The sequence below is a fragment of the Prorops nasuta genome, unplaced genomic scaffold, assembly GCF_024137725.1.
Source record: "Prorops nasuta isolate Cenicafe-Biocafe unplaced genomic scaffold, Cenicafe_Pnas_1.2 PNAS00065, whole genome shotgun sequence".
NCBI lineage: Eukaryota > Metazoa > Arthropoda > Insecta > Hymenoptera > Bethylidae > Prorops > Prorops nasuta.
In genome coordinates, this window is record NW_027116862.1 from 345,541 (window position 1) to 362,749 (window position 17,209).

General features: G+C 33.7%; 3 protein-coding genes across 3 annotated transcripts in view; 2 read left to right on the forward strand and 1 right to left on the reverse strand.

The window, feature by feature from the left end:
- Positions 1 to 132: 132 nt before the first annotated feature.
- Positions 133 to 5,095, reverse strand: kri (krishah). Its single transcript, XM_066745539.1, has 7 exons — positions 4,626 to 5,095; positions 4,425 to 4,467; positions 4,177 to 4,326; positions 3,967 to 4,111; positions 3,747 to 3,877; positions 3,614 to 3,677; positions 133 to 501 (listed from the first exon to the last, which is right to left on the reverse strand). Exons 1-7 carry the CDS (start codon positions 4,763 to 4,765, stop codon positions 458 to 460), a joined length of 717 nt encoding a protein of 238 aa, XP_066601636.1. The 5' UTR covers positions 4,766 to 5,095; the 3' UTR covers positions 133 to 457.
- Positions 5,096 to 5,258: 163 nt separating this feature from the next.
- LOC136784709 (interferon alpha-inducible protein 6-like) lies at positions 5,259 to 7,025 on the forward strand. The gene is made up of 2 exons (XM_066745574.1): positions 5,259 to 5,556; positions 6,596 to 7,025. Exons 1-2 carry the CDS (start codon positions 5,523 to 5,525, stop codon positions 6,865 to 6,867), a joined length of 306 nt encoding a protein of 101 aa, XP_066601671.1. The 5' UTR covers positions 5,259 to 5,522; the 3' UTR covers positions 6,868 to 7,025.
- Positions 7,026 to 7,223: 198 nt separating this feature from the next.
- Positions 7,224 to 17,209, forward strand: part of mib1 (mind bomb 1) — a 76,031-nt gene continuing 66,045 nt past the window's right edge. The window contains exons 1-8 of the mRNA XM_066745553.1: positions 7,224 to 7,403; positions 7,920 to 8,267; positions 8,349 to 8,549; positions 8,636 to 8,755; positions 8,864 to 9,193; positions 9,283 to 9,430; positions 9,524 to 9,765; positions 9,935 to 10,132. Coding sequence (XP_066601650.1) covers positions 7,302 to 7,403; positions 7,920 to 8,267; positions 8,349 to 8,549; positions 8,636 to 8,755; positions 8,864 to 9,193; positions 9,283 to 9,430; positions 9,524 to 9,765; positions 9,935 to 10,132 — 1,689 coding nt within the window. The 5' untranslated portion in view covers positions 7,224 to 7,301. The remainder of the gene's footprint in view (positions 7,404 to 7,919; positions 8,268 to 8,348; positions 8,550 to 8,635; positions 8,756 to 8,863; positions 9,194 to 9,282; positions 9,431 to 9,523; positions 9,766 to 9,934; positions 10,133 to 17,209) is intronic.

Genomic DNA, 17,209 nt, shown 5'->3' on the forward strand with positions numbered 1-17,209 from the left:
CGTATAAAAATTTACTAATAAATATGAAAATATAAGATACATATTCCTTAAATCCTAATTTCTTATTATAACAATGCCTTTAGTAATTTTTAACATCATTAGCAAAGAAACAATTTTATATTTCAACCAATATAATATTTTTGAATATACATCTTTATTAACAAAATTTATAACTTTTAAACAATAAACAATAACAAAATTAATAGCTTATTTCATCTAATGCTCTATAATTATTCATGCAAAAACGTGATTCTCTTAATCAAGGGTAATTAGAAAAATATTTGGTTTATTAGTACATTGCAAACTATTTTAGGCAGAAGGTTCATATAATATTTTTTTAATATTAAAGAACTATGCTTGGAGATTAAAAAGATTGAGCAAATAGTCTCGTTAAATCCAATTCATAAACTTCAAAGATTTCATTGATCATTTTATGGAAGCTCTTCAAATCATTCATCTATGAACACTTGAGGTCTCTCCTACAGGATGGGTGACAACAGCCTACAAAATAATAATTTTTAAATTGTTTTTAATAATACAAAAGTTTTGTTTTACGATTTTGTTAAAAACTTTTGTAAAAGGCATTAAGAAGAACGTTTCTTTATAAAGAAACTGAAAGCAGGCCTATTAACCGTTTGGCTGCTGACGTATTTTTTCGGACATATGCCAAAACTGCGGCACTAATTGCATGTGTATGAGAAAATATGTAAAACACTTTTCATACAATAAATTCACTTGTATTGCATTGCAACAACAAAAATTAAAAAATACCAATTGTTTACAGAAATCTCGCATTTTTGGAGTAATACAAGAAGAGCGTGATAGCGCTCCTCAGCAGTCAAACGGTTAAACTCATAAATAATATGTATTTGGAAGATATAATTGTTATCAGTATCATAATTAATATATGCTCATATATATCAATAAATTAAATGTAAGTAGACCGAGTCACACGCATATTTATTAGTACATATACACAAAATTCTAGTGAGCAAAATTTTTAATAGACAGATAGTGAAAGTAGTCCGGAGAAACTATTTTGTTAGTAATATTGGGAAAAACAATAATTAGATGATTAATATCGTAAAATAAATAATAAGTTAAAAAAATTAAGATGACTTTTATATCAGTGTTCATTTATTCCACATGAAATAATCGCCAATCACTGGTTTTAGTGACCGTTTATTCACCTACATGTTTTTTGCACTATTTATCAATATATAAACTAAATTTGATTGTAAAATATATTCGATTGTGTAAATCTAAAATAATTTACAGTTTAATAATACTAAGCATACATTATAATACAATTGCTAATTGCATTATGGCTTAATGCAATGCATCTATTTCCCAGATAAATTTCTTGGAAAATTTAAAGTCTTGAACAAAATTTTTAGTTTTTTTATGAACAAATATGATTTAATTAAAGATCAATTTATGGCTAAGATTCTTTTACAATTAAAGAAACTTCTCTAATGATTAATTATTGTACAATCATAGAGTAATTTTAGACAATTGAATATAAATAACTATTGCTTTTCAGAAGAGGAAAATGCTTGATATAATAGTTCTTATCATATTTAAAAGCTACATTTTATTCCATATAACAATAATTTAAAAAATTAATTTTACAAATAATTTCTTTTAAAAATTCAAAAAATCAAATAATAATGCAGCAGGCAGTCAATAAGAGTAATAGAAAGCTCTAACAAAATGCATTATTTACAATCTAATGACTTCTGAACAAAATTGTTTTTTTATGATTAATTTAACCAATTCTTTTATTAATAAAATGATCTTGGAAAAGAGATACATTTTATATTAAATTAAAAAGTCAATAGACTTATATACTGTAAAAAATACCCAAATGACATATTAATCTAAAGTTAAAATCTAGTCAAAAAAGAAAACTCAAATAAAGAAAGAAATATTTCTATAGGTAATGAAAGAAATTTAAATCATTAATAGTACCTCAGCTAGCACGAAGAATCCTTTAGAACAGTTTTGGAATTTTCTTTAGTAGCTATAGAAAAACATTCTTTTTTAAACTCTTTAAGAATTGTAAGACGTTTTCTAAGTCATTTGTAGTTCCAGAAAGAACTCATTTGTACTGTCATAAAATGGAACTCAAAAAGAATTATTTATGCTATCTGGGACTACAATAATTCATTGTTTCATTAAATGTATGTATGTATATATGTATATATATATATATATATATAAATAAATATATAAATATATTCATGTTATTATTGCCTGATAAGAGTAAAATATCCGCATTAATAACTGTAAAATAGGTATTCTTAATCGATGTTGTAAAAAAAGTTAAAATTTTATTTAGTGATTTGTAAAATATTATGCTATTTCACCTTACATAAAAATTGTTTGCTTATAGTATATAATATATTATAGTCGACAGAAGTAGCTTATATAGAAAAAATTTGGTTTTTATGTTTTAGGCTATGCAAAAGTAGCACTGAGTTAAACTTTAAAGAAATATTCTAAGATAATAAGATTTCTTGTCTCTCTTTGCAATAACTTCGATTTTTCAGTTAAGCTTTATTACTTTTCAAAAAGTTTAAAGCTATTAGTGAAAGATTTATTAAACATGTATATATATAATAAAAAGGTGTCAAATAAAAGCAGAAAGATCTGTTCTGCTTAACAACGACTTTGTTGTAAATTTTAAAAATAAAAATGGGCAAATTAGTGAATAACCAGATCTTATGTGTAATGATAAAATCATAAAAAGCCACCTCTGGTTATTAAAATTATGCGGTAAGTAATTATTAAGATGTAAATAAATCTGTATAGCAATACTAAGATTTACATACATTGCTGTAAACATTAACCGAGCTGATTTTATCATACAAAACTTATTTCTTATTATATTTACAATATACTGTTGGTACTCAAAAATCATGAGAATGATATTCTGCTGTATGTGGTCAGGTAAAGTTTAATATTTCCATATATTAAGTGATGCTGTTGCAAATGTACCACTAACACAGTCTTAATATATATTATATGTCTAGACAAAGTAGCTACTGAAGGTTAGCAAAGGTTAATATTATGCATTGTGATGGTATTTTAAAATTATGAAATCAATCATTAATTCTTTTCACTTATATCAGTATAGTACAGAATGAATGGTATAAAGAATATGATCTATTAATTAGGCTGACACAGGTCTTTCTAGCAAGAAAGTAAAATATTAATTATTGGAGCTTTATAATTCTACAATTAAAATATTATGCATTATTTCTTCATTAAGTACAAATTCTTCTTTTAAATAGAGACTTAAAAGCATATTATAAAATAAAACTAATAGGATTTATAATCATACAAAAGAAGCTTAATAAAATTGTAAATAATCTAAACAAAATGTTCTAAATATATTGATGTTGTAAATCATGCAATATCAATATCAACCAGGACAGTAAGTCTTATACAGCACTTCATCTACTGTGAATAGTAGTGATCTTTAGCCTTACTGATAAAGTGATTCTTATACCTCATGCAACCTTCATTAGCTTATTTTCCTTAATATTAATTATGTACTTTCTGTTTTTTGTTATAAACTCTGTATTAGAGAAATTTAATTAATCCGTACCAAAATATTTTTGTCCAAAATGGTTCGGAGCAACACAGTGAATCTCGGACGTTAAGATCTTTATCTAAAAGAAATGTATTTTTTAAGATTATTCAATCCACGGTTAAAATTCTTTAAAATCCATAAAGATTACCTGAGGAAAAGTAGTGACTAGACTCTTTGCTGCAATTGGTGTGCAAAACAAATTAGATAAAACAATATTTTCTTCAAGAACCTGATGTTCCTTTAAGACAGCAATAGCTTTTATTACAGTATTTCCAGTACCTACGAAATTTGAGAAGCCACTGAAAACTCATATACTTCCCAGCTTTGGAAGTTAATATTAATTAAGTTTAATTCAATTCTGTACTAACTTATGATAGGATACATTAGTAACACTTTTCTTTCAGATATATCATCTGGAAATTTGGCATAAACCACTCGAGCTTCGTGTGTGTCTACATCACTCTCAACTAAAATTTTTCCAATCCTTATGCTACGGCAGCAATCTCGTAGACCCTATAAAACGAAACATTTGAATCCTTTCTTTTAAATTGAATAAAGATGATTCTTCATTCTTATACCTGTTCCATAGCTTCTCCACTTCTTACAATGGAAACACCACAGTTACCTTTTTGGTATCTTAAACCTTTGTAAGTAGCTCCAGTTGGCGTTGTTATAACACATTTTGAGAATGGTAGCTGGTTCAAGCTCTCCTCTATTACTAGCCTAATCTGAAATGGTTAAGAGATAACCAAATAGCTAATCAATTTAAAGGAAAAGAAAAGAAAAGAAAAAATATAAACAGAGGGATTCAGGAAACAAAACTTACCAAACGATCGGCATAGAATTTGAAATCACTTCTAGTGGTATTCCTACAAATAAAAAATCGTCCCCACGTGATTTTAAAATTAAATGACAAGTAGTGAGGTTTAGTTTTAGCACCATTATTATTGGAAAAATAATTAGGGGGAACATGTGAGAAAAAGAGAGAGGAGGAAAGAGGATTTTACGCAGAACAACTTTTACTTACTTGTCTCGAAGAATCGTTTGCAATTCTTTAACCTGATTGTTGGTAGGTAAAATTTTTAAGTTTGGCCCGTATTCATCGTAAAGATCTTTAACATCATTGACAAGCTTTTTGATAATCGGCGTTTGATCTGTTGTGCCCATGACGAGCTTAACTTTACATCACTTTAGAGATAAAAGTGATGAAAGTAATAATTTAAATCCTGACCTGCAATCAATTTAACCTCTATTGAATACTGGTTGCGAGTGCCGGAGTCGGATACTTCCGATGGCTCCGATACCGGATCAGCCGGAAGTCAGAATAGCCGGAAGACGGAATAACTGAATGCGTATAGTTAATTTTTGCAATTTTAAACTATCTAGGGAGAGGCTGAAAACAGAAAACATGTTGTAAGCGCTAACCGCTTACGTACGCCGTAAACCACATGCAGTAAACCGTAAGCCGCCGTAAGGCGTGTAAACCGAGATCCATGTGACCACGTCACACTCCACGATTCACAAATTGCACTAGGTTGATGGACCTGAGACACGCGTTTGCCAACACCAGCGCCGCCTACCGGTAGGGATTGCCTCGGGACCTCGCATGAGCAATCTCCCGTTTCATATCTGCCAGTACTGCGGATATCGTTATATCTTTGTCAAGAATGAAGCATTGAAAGAAGACAGAAGGATATTCCGCAGTACTGCCAGTGAATTTTGAAACACGATCTCAGTTGATCTTCGTCTTAACCGCTAGATCTCTCGTCAAGTCTAGTATCTCTCTTATACTTTTTATCTGAAATCGATTAATTTTTCCATAACTTGCAATATATTTAAGAAACGAACTACAACACGAATTTGAACTAGACGATTTAAGAAACAGCTACCTTACGACAATATATGTATTAATGAAACTATTAACATGCCACCTACAATTCTTCTCGTAACACTCTCAGGTAATATCATTACTTTATTATCAGTTTTATCATTTAAGTATATTATAAGCATTTGTTGCACTTTGCAAACAATTTTTCCATGTTTTTCATAATACAAGAACAAGAATAAATAGAATATCAGGGAGAGACGTGACACGGCTAATATAGACAGGCAGTTTAGCACTTTGTTATATTTCAGGGCTGCACATTTATAATATAATATCTATTTTTTGAAATAAATAACGAAATTGAATAAAACTAGAAATAATCTATTGTTAGTAATATTGTTTTAACGTATGCAGATTCAACTTAAAATTTGTATGTAGGACGCGGTTTTTGATTAGATTTCTCCAAATTAGCGTAACGAGAAGAGTATGCTGTATGATGGAGATATGGAAAGGTTATCAAGAAATTATACCATTTCGTATATATATATCGGCGCAGAATAGTCAAGTGAAACTTTATTGTACTTTTAATCCTCGTATTCACGGTACAATTTTTTTGGAAATTATAAAAAAAATAAGGAGAGAAATAATATTTTGTTAGAACTGTGTGCAAATTTTAAATTGCCTTTACAGACAACGATAAATAATTATCGATTTACATTCAATGTAAACTGGGAGCGGGGAGGGGGGGTCAGTAACAGCTTATTATTTTATTCATACAGGGTTAGCCAGATAAAATGACTTAGGTCATGGACATAAAATGCTTCTTTACTTCGTAACTACAAGAGATAGTAATTTTTTTTATAAGGTCTTTTTGAACGCAAATCAAAAAACCCTTCAAAATGACCTTATAACAAAAATTGTTTTTTCTTATAGTTACGAGGTTAAGAAGCATTTTATGTCCATGGCCTAAGTCATTTTATCTGGCTAACCCTGTATATAATTATAATCTATATAAAACTTAAAAATATTATAGCTGTACAGTCCCTGGCCACACACATATTAAATTATTATAAGAAAATGTTTTACCTAAGAAGTTGATTGGTATATATCTGTTATTCAAATTTAATATTTAGGTTATTGAAGATAGATAATTGAAAAGTTATTTTGATTAGGTGTAGCAGCATATGCTGTAGGAAAAACAATGAAAGATGCAGGTGCGTCCAATACTACTGCGGTAGTAGGGGGTATAACAGCTGGGGCAGCTTCTTATTATTATGGAGGAGCAACTATAGTCGGAGTACCCTTGAAGATATTGGGATTCTCTTCATCAGGAATCATAAAAGGTTCCTTAGCGGCTTCGGCTATGAGCGTACTGTATGGTGGATTTACGCCTGCAGGAGGTGTCATGGCGTTTCTGCAGAGTGTGGGGGCTACTGGTGTATGATAAATATTACTACAGTTTGTTTAACCTGTCATAATAAACAAGATTTTTTATCCTTAATAATTTGCATTTATGTTCGAGATTAAATCTAAGAAAAACTAATAAAGATTAATGTGTGTGTGATGAATATAAAAATCATTAGAACCTTTTTTTATCATTTATATTTTTTAACGTTATTAAAATGTTGACATTACTTTTGATACTGTTGTATATTTGAATACCACTAATTAGTCTCAAATTATTCGGAAGTTTCAAATTTGCCTCCAAGCGTTGCAGGATTACCAACAATACCAACTTGTATTCACGATTGTGTTGGTTGGTAAAGCGTGTTTTGACATTAGTTTAAGATGGCGGTTTTTTTCAGTGTTCGTGCGTGAAAGAGTCGAATATTACGTGGTTTTTCGCGTTATCGGTGGACAGTTTGTTGACATTTAAGAATGGAGGCTGGCGCGAGTGCCGGTACCCGCACAACGCGTTTTATGATGGAGGGTGTCGGTGCCAGGGTCATCCGTGGACCTGAATGGAAATGGGGAAAACAGGTTAGATAGGTTAACAGCCCTAACCATATTCCAATACATTTCCTTCATTTTCGTTGATAATATTTTTTTCGTCTCTAATTTCTTCCCTTTTATAATTTTTTTCCTCTCTGGCGATTTGTTTTTTATACTTTACAATTCTTCAAATAAATTTTTATCATGTATTTCTTTAAGATCTAACATTATTAACTGTTTAACATCACTGACTGGTTTTATTATCTTTAATTTCCCTTCATTGTCTTGTCTTGTTTTATGTTTATTGAAATGTTTTCTAAAAAGAAAGTTTCTGTTTTTACTAAAGAATTTAAGTAGATCGTTTTTATTTATTTGGTAGTTAATGAAAATTAAACTTTATAGAGGTGTGGTAGAAGGTGCCATATTCTTTTTATTAATAAAACATGTAGAATCTTTTTTATACATACCTTTACTTTTATAAATTTGTAATTGTTTCAAACTACTGTGTTATAGTACTGTTAGCAAATAATGTAATTAAGAAACTTACTATTTACACTTTTTTAGGATGGTGGAGAAGGTCATGTAGGTACAGTAAGGAATTTTGAATCACCTGAGGAGGTTGTTGTGGTTTGGGATAATGGTACAGCAGCAAACTATCGTTGCTCTGGGGCCTTTGATCTAAGAATTCTGGATTCAGCTCCAACTGGTGTAAAGCATGATGGGACAATGTGTGACACCTGTCGCCAACAACCAATTTTTGGAATTCGCTGGAAATGTGTAGAATGCCAAAATTATGACTTATGCTCGATTTGTTATCATGGGGACAAGCATCACTTGAGGCATAGATTTTATAGAATTGCTACTCCGGGTAGTGAAAGATTATTATTGGAGCCAAGGCGTAAAAGCAAGAAGGTAATAAACTTTATATATTATATTTCTTTTATTAATTTTGATAAGCCAGATTTAAATAAAGATCTGTTGTGTTTTTTTTAGATAGCCATAAGAGGCATATTCCCTGGAGCAAGAGTAGTAAGAGGAGTCGATTGGCAATGGGAAGATCAGGATGGTGGAAATGGTAGAAGGGGAAAGGTTAATGAAATCCAAGATTGGTCTGGTGCCAGTCCACGTTCAGCAGCTTATGTTATTTGGGACAATGGTGCCAAAAATTTATATCGTGTTGGCTTTGAGGGAATGGTAAGTAAATGTATTATAAATTGAAATTAAATACTTCTGCTTTTAATATCAATTTTATCATTTTTACTGAATCATGTTCTTTTCAGGCTGATTTGAAGGTAGTTAATGATGCAAAAGGGCAAACAGTTTATAGAGATCATTTACCATTGCTTGGTGAGCAAGGATCAGGAAGATCAGGTCCTCATGGTTTGCAAATTGGTGATCAGGTAACGAATTTGTTATTAATTTGGATATTTATTTACTGCAATTTGTAATTAATGTGAACAGAAAAAGTATGAGAAACAGTAGTAATGATCTAAAATATTCTTATTTAGGTCAATGTTGATTTAGAATTAGAAATTGTACAATCTTTGCAACATGGCCATGGTGGCTGGACCCATGGAATGTTTGAGTGTCTTGGTACTACCGGAACGGTAGTTGGTATTGACGAGGATCATGATATAGTAGTATCGTATCCAAGTGGAAATCGATGGACGTTTAATCCAGCAGTTCTAACTAAAGTACAAATACCTGTACCTGTTAGCAGCTCAAATGCGGATAATCAAACTTTTGCAGTTGGAGATTTGGTACAGATTTGCAATGATTTAGAAAAAATTAAATTGTTACAACGTGGACATGGTGAATGGGCTGAAGCAATGGCACCGGTAAATTTCAATGTCCTTGATTTAAATTTAAAATCATTTCATTTTATTTTTCCATGTATAATCAGTTAATATAAATCATGTCTTAACAGACTCTGGGCAAAATTGGAAGAGTGCAACAAATATATCACGACGGCGACCTAAAAGTTGAAGTATGCAGTACATCCTGGACCTATAATCCTCTAGCAGTTACCAAAGTTGCTAGTAGTGATGGTAGTGTTCCAGGTAACAGTAGTGGAGGTATATAAAACTTTCTGTGGAACATTATATATAAATTCCACTTTTATACGAAATATTTTTAGAAGTATATTTAATTAAAAACAAAATTTTTAGAACGTTTGTCTGCCTTATTGAAAAAACTGTTTGAAACGCATGTTTCGGGTGATGTTAATGAAGAATTAGTAAAAACAGCAGCGAATGGTGATGCAGCAAAATGCGAAGAATGTTTGAAAAGACCAGAAGCAGATGTAAATGGAGTTTTTGCTGGTCATACTGCCTTGCAAGCAGCTAGCCAAAATGGTCATCTAGAAGCTATAAAAGTTTTGCTCAAGTATAAAGCAGATGTTGAAATTGAGGTAAACATGCTTTTCTTTGAAGAGCTAAATCAATATGCAACTAAACTAAATGTAAGAAATGAGTTAAATATAAGAAAGAAAAATGAAGAATGTACGGTTACATTGTTAATGCTATATTTATCGACATAACTCTTTTTTCCATCAAATTGATACGAATTATTCCAATTAGGACAAAGATGGCGATAGAGCTGTGCACCATGCTGCATTTGGAGATGAACCCGGAGTGATGTCACTCTTAGCTGGCGCTGGTGCAGATTTAAATGCCCGAAATAAACGACGTCAGACTGCCCTCCATATCGCAGTAAATAAAGGTCACGCGGGTGTAGTGAGGACTCTGTTAGAATTAGGATGTCACCCGAGCCTGCAGGTAAGTTCCACCTTACACCAATTTTTCCACATTTTAGGTTTGTCCGATAAGGATTTTGTGGAAAGATAGCGCGCGCTAAATGGCCTATAAATAATTGATTTGTCAGCGGTTCTTCGTGTTTGCATAAAAATATTTATTTCTGTTGGAAGCACAGAAGCCACGATTCGTTTAGCCGGCTGCTCATGCGAGTCCTGAATGCAGACATTTGCGGTTTATACGAGCGAAACCCGCACCGGAATCAAATCTAGTGAAATATAGCTATGCGCGGGGGTAAGATTTCGCGAAGAGACAGGCTTATTTATTTTATTCCTGATCTGTCCGAGGATGATATATTTAGGGCCCATCCTACGGCTCGAATGATTTACAACGATGCAAAGCATCGCAGACCTAACAATAACTGCGTACAGACACACACGTAAACGTTCACGTACACTAGCGAGAATTTTTTCATAGCAATGCAGCTCGTTCGAGCTGATAACGGACCAGCCAAATCCTCTTAATCCACAGCCAGCAATTTTTTACATGCCTCTTAAGCCCTCGGCCAGCTTTATCCTCACCTTGGATTTACCCTGTAAGAGATTCTTTTCAAATCCCGCTCGCTAGACCATTTCTCCCACTGCCAAGAGATTACTTCTGATTCCTTTACTTTATCTTCTCCGCTTCTTCGACTAAACTTGACCCTTTCCCTTCTTCGACTATACTTTTAATTGATTAATTTCCTCAATTTATGTATTTTATTGGACAATATAGTGGACAATTTTCACTGAAACAAGACTCGGATTGATGTGTGTTATTAGTGAGTTAAAATAGCGAATTCTGGAGGCTCGATAGAATCTCTTACCAAGTAGAACAAAATTATGAGTTACATGTGAATAAAACTCAAAGAATGTTTTTCTTGAGGCACTACAATTTTTATAAATTAATTTAAACAGTACTCAGACACGTAATAATTCAGCGAAATCTTTTTATTCAAAAACAGAACTACTAAAATATATCCTGCTAAAAGCAGAATTGTTAACCTTTATTACATTATTTAATTCTTCACACAAAAAAATTCTCTGATACATTGCTGAAATTTAAAAGATAAAACATGAGTTAAGAAGATACTATATTTTTGTTCTACAAGCTTTACATAAAAAGTTATAACAATTAACGTTCAACAAAAATATTGATCATTTAGGCCTGCAAGGTAGGTGTATTTGCAAATATTATTAAAAACTCTTATACCTCTTATTAGAAAGTGTTACTTTCAAACAAATACATTTCTATATTTTTCGTGCAATGGATAATGCCAAATGACACAATTGTTCTTTTGTTCCTCGCATCCACAGACTCAGCAGCCACGTTCGTCAATAAAGTAAAATTCCAAGGAAGGACGCATTTGATTGCTAACAAGTATATAAGAAAGCCTATTAGCTCAGAAAATAAAGTCTCCTGAAAGTAGCTTACGAGAGAGGAGAGCAGTGAAGCTAGTTTTATAAAATGGGTTTCTAGCTGGTTGTAAAATCAATAAGTTTATAGTCTACAATGAAAGTATAGCGCGATAGGAAACAGTTATGATTATATAAGATTCATGCATTATGCATTAGCCGAAAGGTTTCTGGTTTGGTTTATGGGAGTATCGCTTGTGCCAGGCCGTTCAATCAGTGCTTTCGTAAAATTTAAGGGATAGGTCGGGGCTTACCTGGAATGGCTGGAATAAATTCGAGTCGAGACCGACGTGCTAAGGTGGGTTGCTAGGGTGGCAATGAAGAAGTAAGAGTTTCCAATCAAAATATATATCACTGCATATATTACCCCGGCCCTTTTTTCCATTTTAAGTCGAATTTCGCGGAGCTCCCGGATATGACCAAACTCGGCTATATTTTATTATTAATGGCCGGGGTCTCTTTCGCAATTTACCCAGCCCATTTTCAGCATTGCTAAATGGTCACTTTTATCGGGGAATCATTTGAGAGATATTCAGCCACTGGGAATAGCTGATTTGCGGTAAATCGACGGAGATCCCGAGGAACGGTCGTACGACTTTAATCGCTATTGATACGAGAGCGAAGAATTTATCGTGGACTGCTTTTGCGTGGGGTGGAGTTTTAGGGAGGAGGAGGAGGAGGATGGGGGGGGGGGAGGGCGATGAGGAATAGAGGTTCTTTTAGAGGGCAGTAAAATTGAGATTATTTGGGGGTGTATCGTGGATTTGTGAGTGCAAGTTGGGGGTTGGGGTTGGGGTGGATTAGTGTTAATTCGGCTTTGTTAGAGGCGGGTATCTCCTCATTTGCAGGAGACTTAATTAATTCGGTTATCTTGGCAGAATAAGGCACGAATTCCAGCTGCGTTACGAGTGTCGCGGGATTGTGTTTGAGAATACGCGTTGTGCATAATTAAGGGAGGTCCGCGCACATCCTGCGAGGCAACAGCAACACGGCAGCAATGGCTACGTGCTATAATGCCGCTCTCTGGTACACCCCCCCGCCCCCTCCCACTTTCCTTCCTTCCAAACAGTTCGAAGCCAGGCCAAACCGAAGACAGCCAGGAGCGTTTTTCGCGATAAACAACCCCTACGTGACCGGCATTCTACGACGCTTCCGATCGCTCACCGGAGCATAAAAACAACCTTAAAGATTTCGATAATAAAACTGACGAAACAAATACCACTAGGCGTCCTCTCTTTCTCTTTCTCTCTCTCTCTCTCTCTCTCTCTCTCTCTCTCGTTTCTTCCGATTAAAAGTATTAAAACGGTGAAAAACATTAAGGCGCAGGGGACCCTCGCCCTCGCAAGAACCCACAATCAGCTAAGACGTTTCTTTAATGAATTCGATTAGACATTCTTTTGCTATGTATATATATATATATATATATATATACGCGTTCATTAAATTTAATTACTTTCATTTGGCGTTTTACTCCGTTTTAATAATGATTCTAGTGTTTCGAAATTTTGTTAAATATTTTCTTAAATTATTGTAATTTGTAAATACGTTATTTGGTGGTTTCGAGTGTACGCTTTATTGAATTTAACTCGAGCCTCGAAGCATTGTTATTTTAGTGGAATCGTGTATGGGGTAAGCAGTCGATTGGACCCTGGTTGGTTAAGGGGAGAAGCGACTAGAATTTTCGTTATCTTGCAGTTCTCTCGTCCTGTCGAAATAACAAGCTTTGAAGTTACACTTGCCACAGCGTCCACTAAAAATTTGCAAAATTAAATCTTCTCATCACTCTCGCGCTTTTAGTAGGAAAATTCTATAAAAATCCCTCGAGTTTGTGCAGGGTCTTTGTTAAGACGTTAAATTATGAATTATTATTATTATAACATAGGTTGGAAAACAAGGTCGTTGGTGAAAATCGTTTCTAGACTGTGGATATTTAATATATTTGTCTGCACGAAGTTACATATTTTTATATATCCACTGAATTGCAAAATTCTATTGGTCGTTTATATGCAGGACATATCAGAAATGATGATTTTAATTTTAATCACGTATTCTTGAGGATAAACTAAGTGGAAAAGTCAAATACTATACCATCCGTAGAAGCATCATTGCTGAGATAAATTAATGCTTTGATTCAATGGAAAAATTTTACTTTACTCTCACTTTCGTTGAGTTTCCTTTCGAAAAACAAAACAATGTTGTACTTTTTTACCGTTCCGTATTTCCATACACGCACACACAAACATGCACGCAACTACGACGATTATTAATTATCAGCATATTGAAATGTTTCAGGATCAAATTATTCTTAAATTGAAAATTACTATGAAGAAGTTATAAAGATACTAATATTTTTCTAGGAAGGTAAATTTTTCGAGGTACCTTCCCTCCTCTAGATCCATTGCATTTTTGCAAAATCAGGGGCACCTCGCGAAGGTTATTGCAATGGTCTTGAACGGAGCAGAGGCTATGTTTCTTCCTTTTTGCTTTATTCTTTTTAAATATACAAATTACTTGTATATTTAAAAAGAAAAAACCAAAAACGAACAAAACTCGTTACGCGTAACTCCGTTCCTGAGCATGTTTGCTCTTACCCCCGGGAAGGGATGGGAAGGGTAACAAAATTTAGGAAAAAGGAACCTGAAAAGGAAAGCCTGCCTATCACCGAAAGCTATAACGCCTACCTAGTACGCAAAGCTAAAATGCCTACCTATATCGGAAAGCTAAACCTGAAAAGAAAACACACGCACGCAAAATATAACGCAAGAACCTGAAAAGAAAGCCTGCCTAACACCGAGAGCTATAATGCCTACCTAAAACGCAAAGCTAGGGGGCCTACCTAAATCGGAAATCTAAACCTGAAAACACAAGAAAAAATATATGAAATGGTTTTAACCGAAGAAGGACCGATTGGAACCTACCGGTAGATTCTCTCGATCATTCTTTGGTTAATAAGAAAAATCCACAGTTTTACCCGTGGGACTCACTCATTCGGCGAAAATCCATCGATGATCCGTCCGCAGCCTGCGGGATATGATGACGATGACGCGAAGACGGCACTCGCGATAATTTAATTTTAAATTAATACGACGCGACTCGACGCGGATTTTTTAATCGAAGCTAAACACGCGACTCGGATATTCAAAGAAATTTTATTTTACGCGACGCGCACTTCCATCTCAAAGTGAGATCGCCCACTGTAACAAAGAGAAAAAGAAAATTTTATTGAGTTAAATTCTATTTAATTAAAGTTTCGATTTATTTTATGTAACTATGAAATCAAAACAATGATACTTACAGGCTATGAGAGTCCTTGAGGCTGTTGCCCTTGGCCGCTGCATCCACCAAAACACTGCACTATCACAATACTCGCGACGCGCACTGTCTTTTTTTATGAATTTCTTTCGATTTTTAGCCGAATTTCTACGTGCGTACTTTTATTTTAATCATACTATGCATATTTCACTATTACATTAATTTAATTAAAGCCGCACTGAAAAAAATATCCTCGATTAATGAACCATTTTTCGTTATAACAATGGATGAATTTCGTTAATATAACGAATAAATTTATCGATATAATAACGAATGGTTTATTACGTACTAAACTATTCGTTAAATGAATCAATGTATTTATTATATTAACTACTTTTTATCATTCTTATAACAAAAATTTGTTCACTACTTGAAGTATTTGTTTCCGTGGGGTATAATTAAAAATCGCAATAATGAAATTACACGTGCCTGATTGAAACAAAGTATATTTAATTATTTTTAATCGCGAATAATTAATTGGTTGTCGGTGATTACGACGAAAAAAAAACCGGCGCGCGCGATTCACCGACAACCACCACGTGGAGACTCGAAAACTGAACTGCCACTTTTGACGAGCAACGTGCTCGTCCAAAAATGACGTAATCGATTCTGATTGGTCACATTTTTGGACTACGCTGATCAGCTGCGATTACTGAGTAAGCTACGTAATGAACACTTTCAATATGGATGATTTTAAAACTGGAGCCATTTTGGATTCAAAATGGCGGTTGCTAATTATCTATTTCGACAAGAAATTACCAACGAAAGTGAGAGTAAAGAAATTTTTCCATCGAATCAAAACCCTGATTTATCGCTTTCAAATTAATTTATCTCAGCAATGATGCTTTTACGTACGTTATAATATAGAACTTTTCCACTTATATAGTTTATCCCAAAGAATATATGAATACAATTAAAAACATCACTGTTGATACACCCTATATATATATAGTTGCTGTTTTAAATATGGATGTGTTTCGATAGAGGAAACAACTTACGAGTTTCGAGACACTTAAAAAAGTGCAATATATCAGAACGTTTGTTAAAATGCTTCCAGAGGTACTTGCAAAACACGTGCTTTGATTTACGTTTACTGTTAATTTATACCATTTCGCTGGGTGATTATGAAAATGAGTGGGAGTATTATATAAGTTTCTTAATTATTCGCGAGATGCCGAAAACGTTGTGATAACTTACAATAATTACTCGTGTACTCGCAGAATTCTGAAGAAATGTTGACGGATCTCTTTCATCCCCCTCCACCCCCTTCGGACTCTGATATCTTAATGAAACGCTTTAATATCTCAGTTTATTGCATTAATTACGCCATTTCATCTCGCTGTTGCGCGCCTTAATTACTTTCGCCCTCCGATCCTTGGGATTCGTAAGATGCGCGGGATAAAATTCTAAAGATTTGCCTCTTTCTTGTTTAATAGAGTCGAATGAAATAATAAGGACGGCGAGAGATCAATCGGGGCGAATCGTTAAAATGCGACGCGGGAGGGGGGGGGGGGGGAGTAACGAGCCACGTTCGCTCGCCTCCCGAAATAATGATATATTTCGTATATTTTCAATGGGAATATTTTAATCGCACGCTCGAGTTTCCTTCGGGATAATTTGTTGAGAAAGAAAATATAGAGTATATCTCTGATTAGAAATACAAATATTCAGAATACTCTCTCTCGACGGAGGGTTAGTTATACATAGAACGGGTACCACTGGTGTTCTCCTCTATTTATTTAGTAATCGAAGCTCGCCTCTCGCTCTACAATAATATCGATCATACACTTTATTCCAGCTTGCGCAAACATTGACTCTGCTGGAGGAAATGGCAAATTTGTGTTTACGAAATCATCCCTATACGATTTTTTAATCGATGCAGTGGTGAGAGCAAGACGAATTTTCTATATTCGCAACATTATTCTGTCTTTCTGGTCGAGAAGAGTCTTTTAGATAGAAAGAAGAACAAAAAATAATCGAAGCAATTGGAAAAGGATTATCCAGTGGTGCGTATCGAGGAGGAATTTAGATTAGCAAGCTGATCCATCCTATATATATATATATATAAGAATAAATCAGCAGTATATATCAAAAATCCTCTTTAAACCTAGAAATTCTTAAAGTTTCAAACTCGAAGGTACGAGAATGATTCGTTCTGGAAAATTTTGTCGAGTGACTGTATTTTTTAATTGTTGCAGAATGTATCTCGGTTGGAGACGAAGAGGACGAGATCGGAGGTTTCTCGATAGATTTTCGGTAGAGGATCTATATATATATATATATATATATATATAGTATATCGGGTTGGTCGATCGAATTTCAGCCAATGAGGATT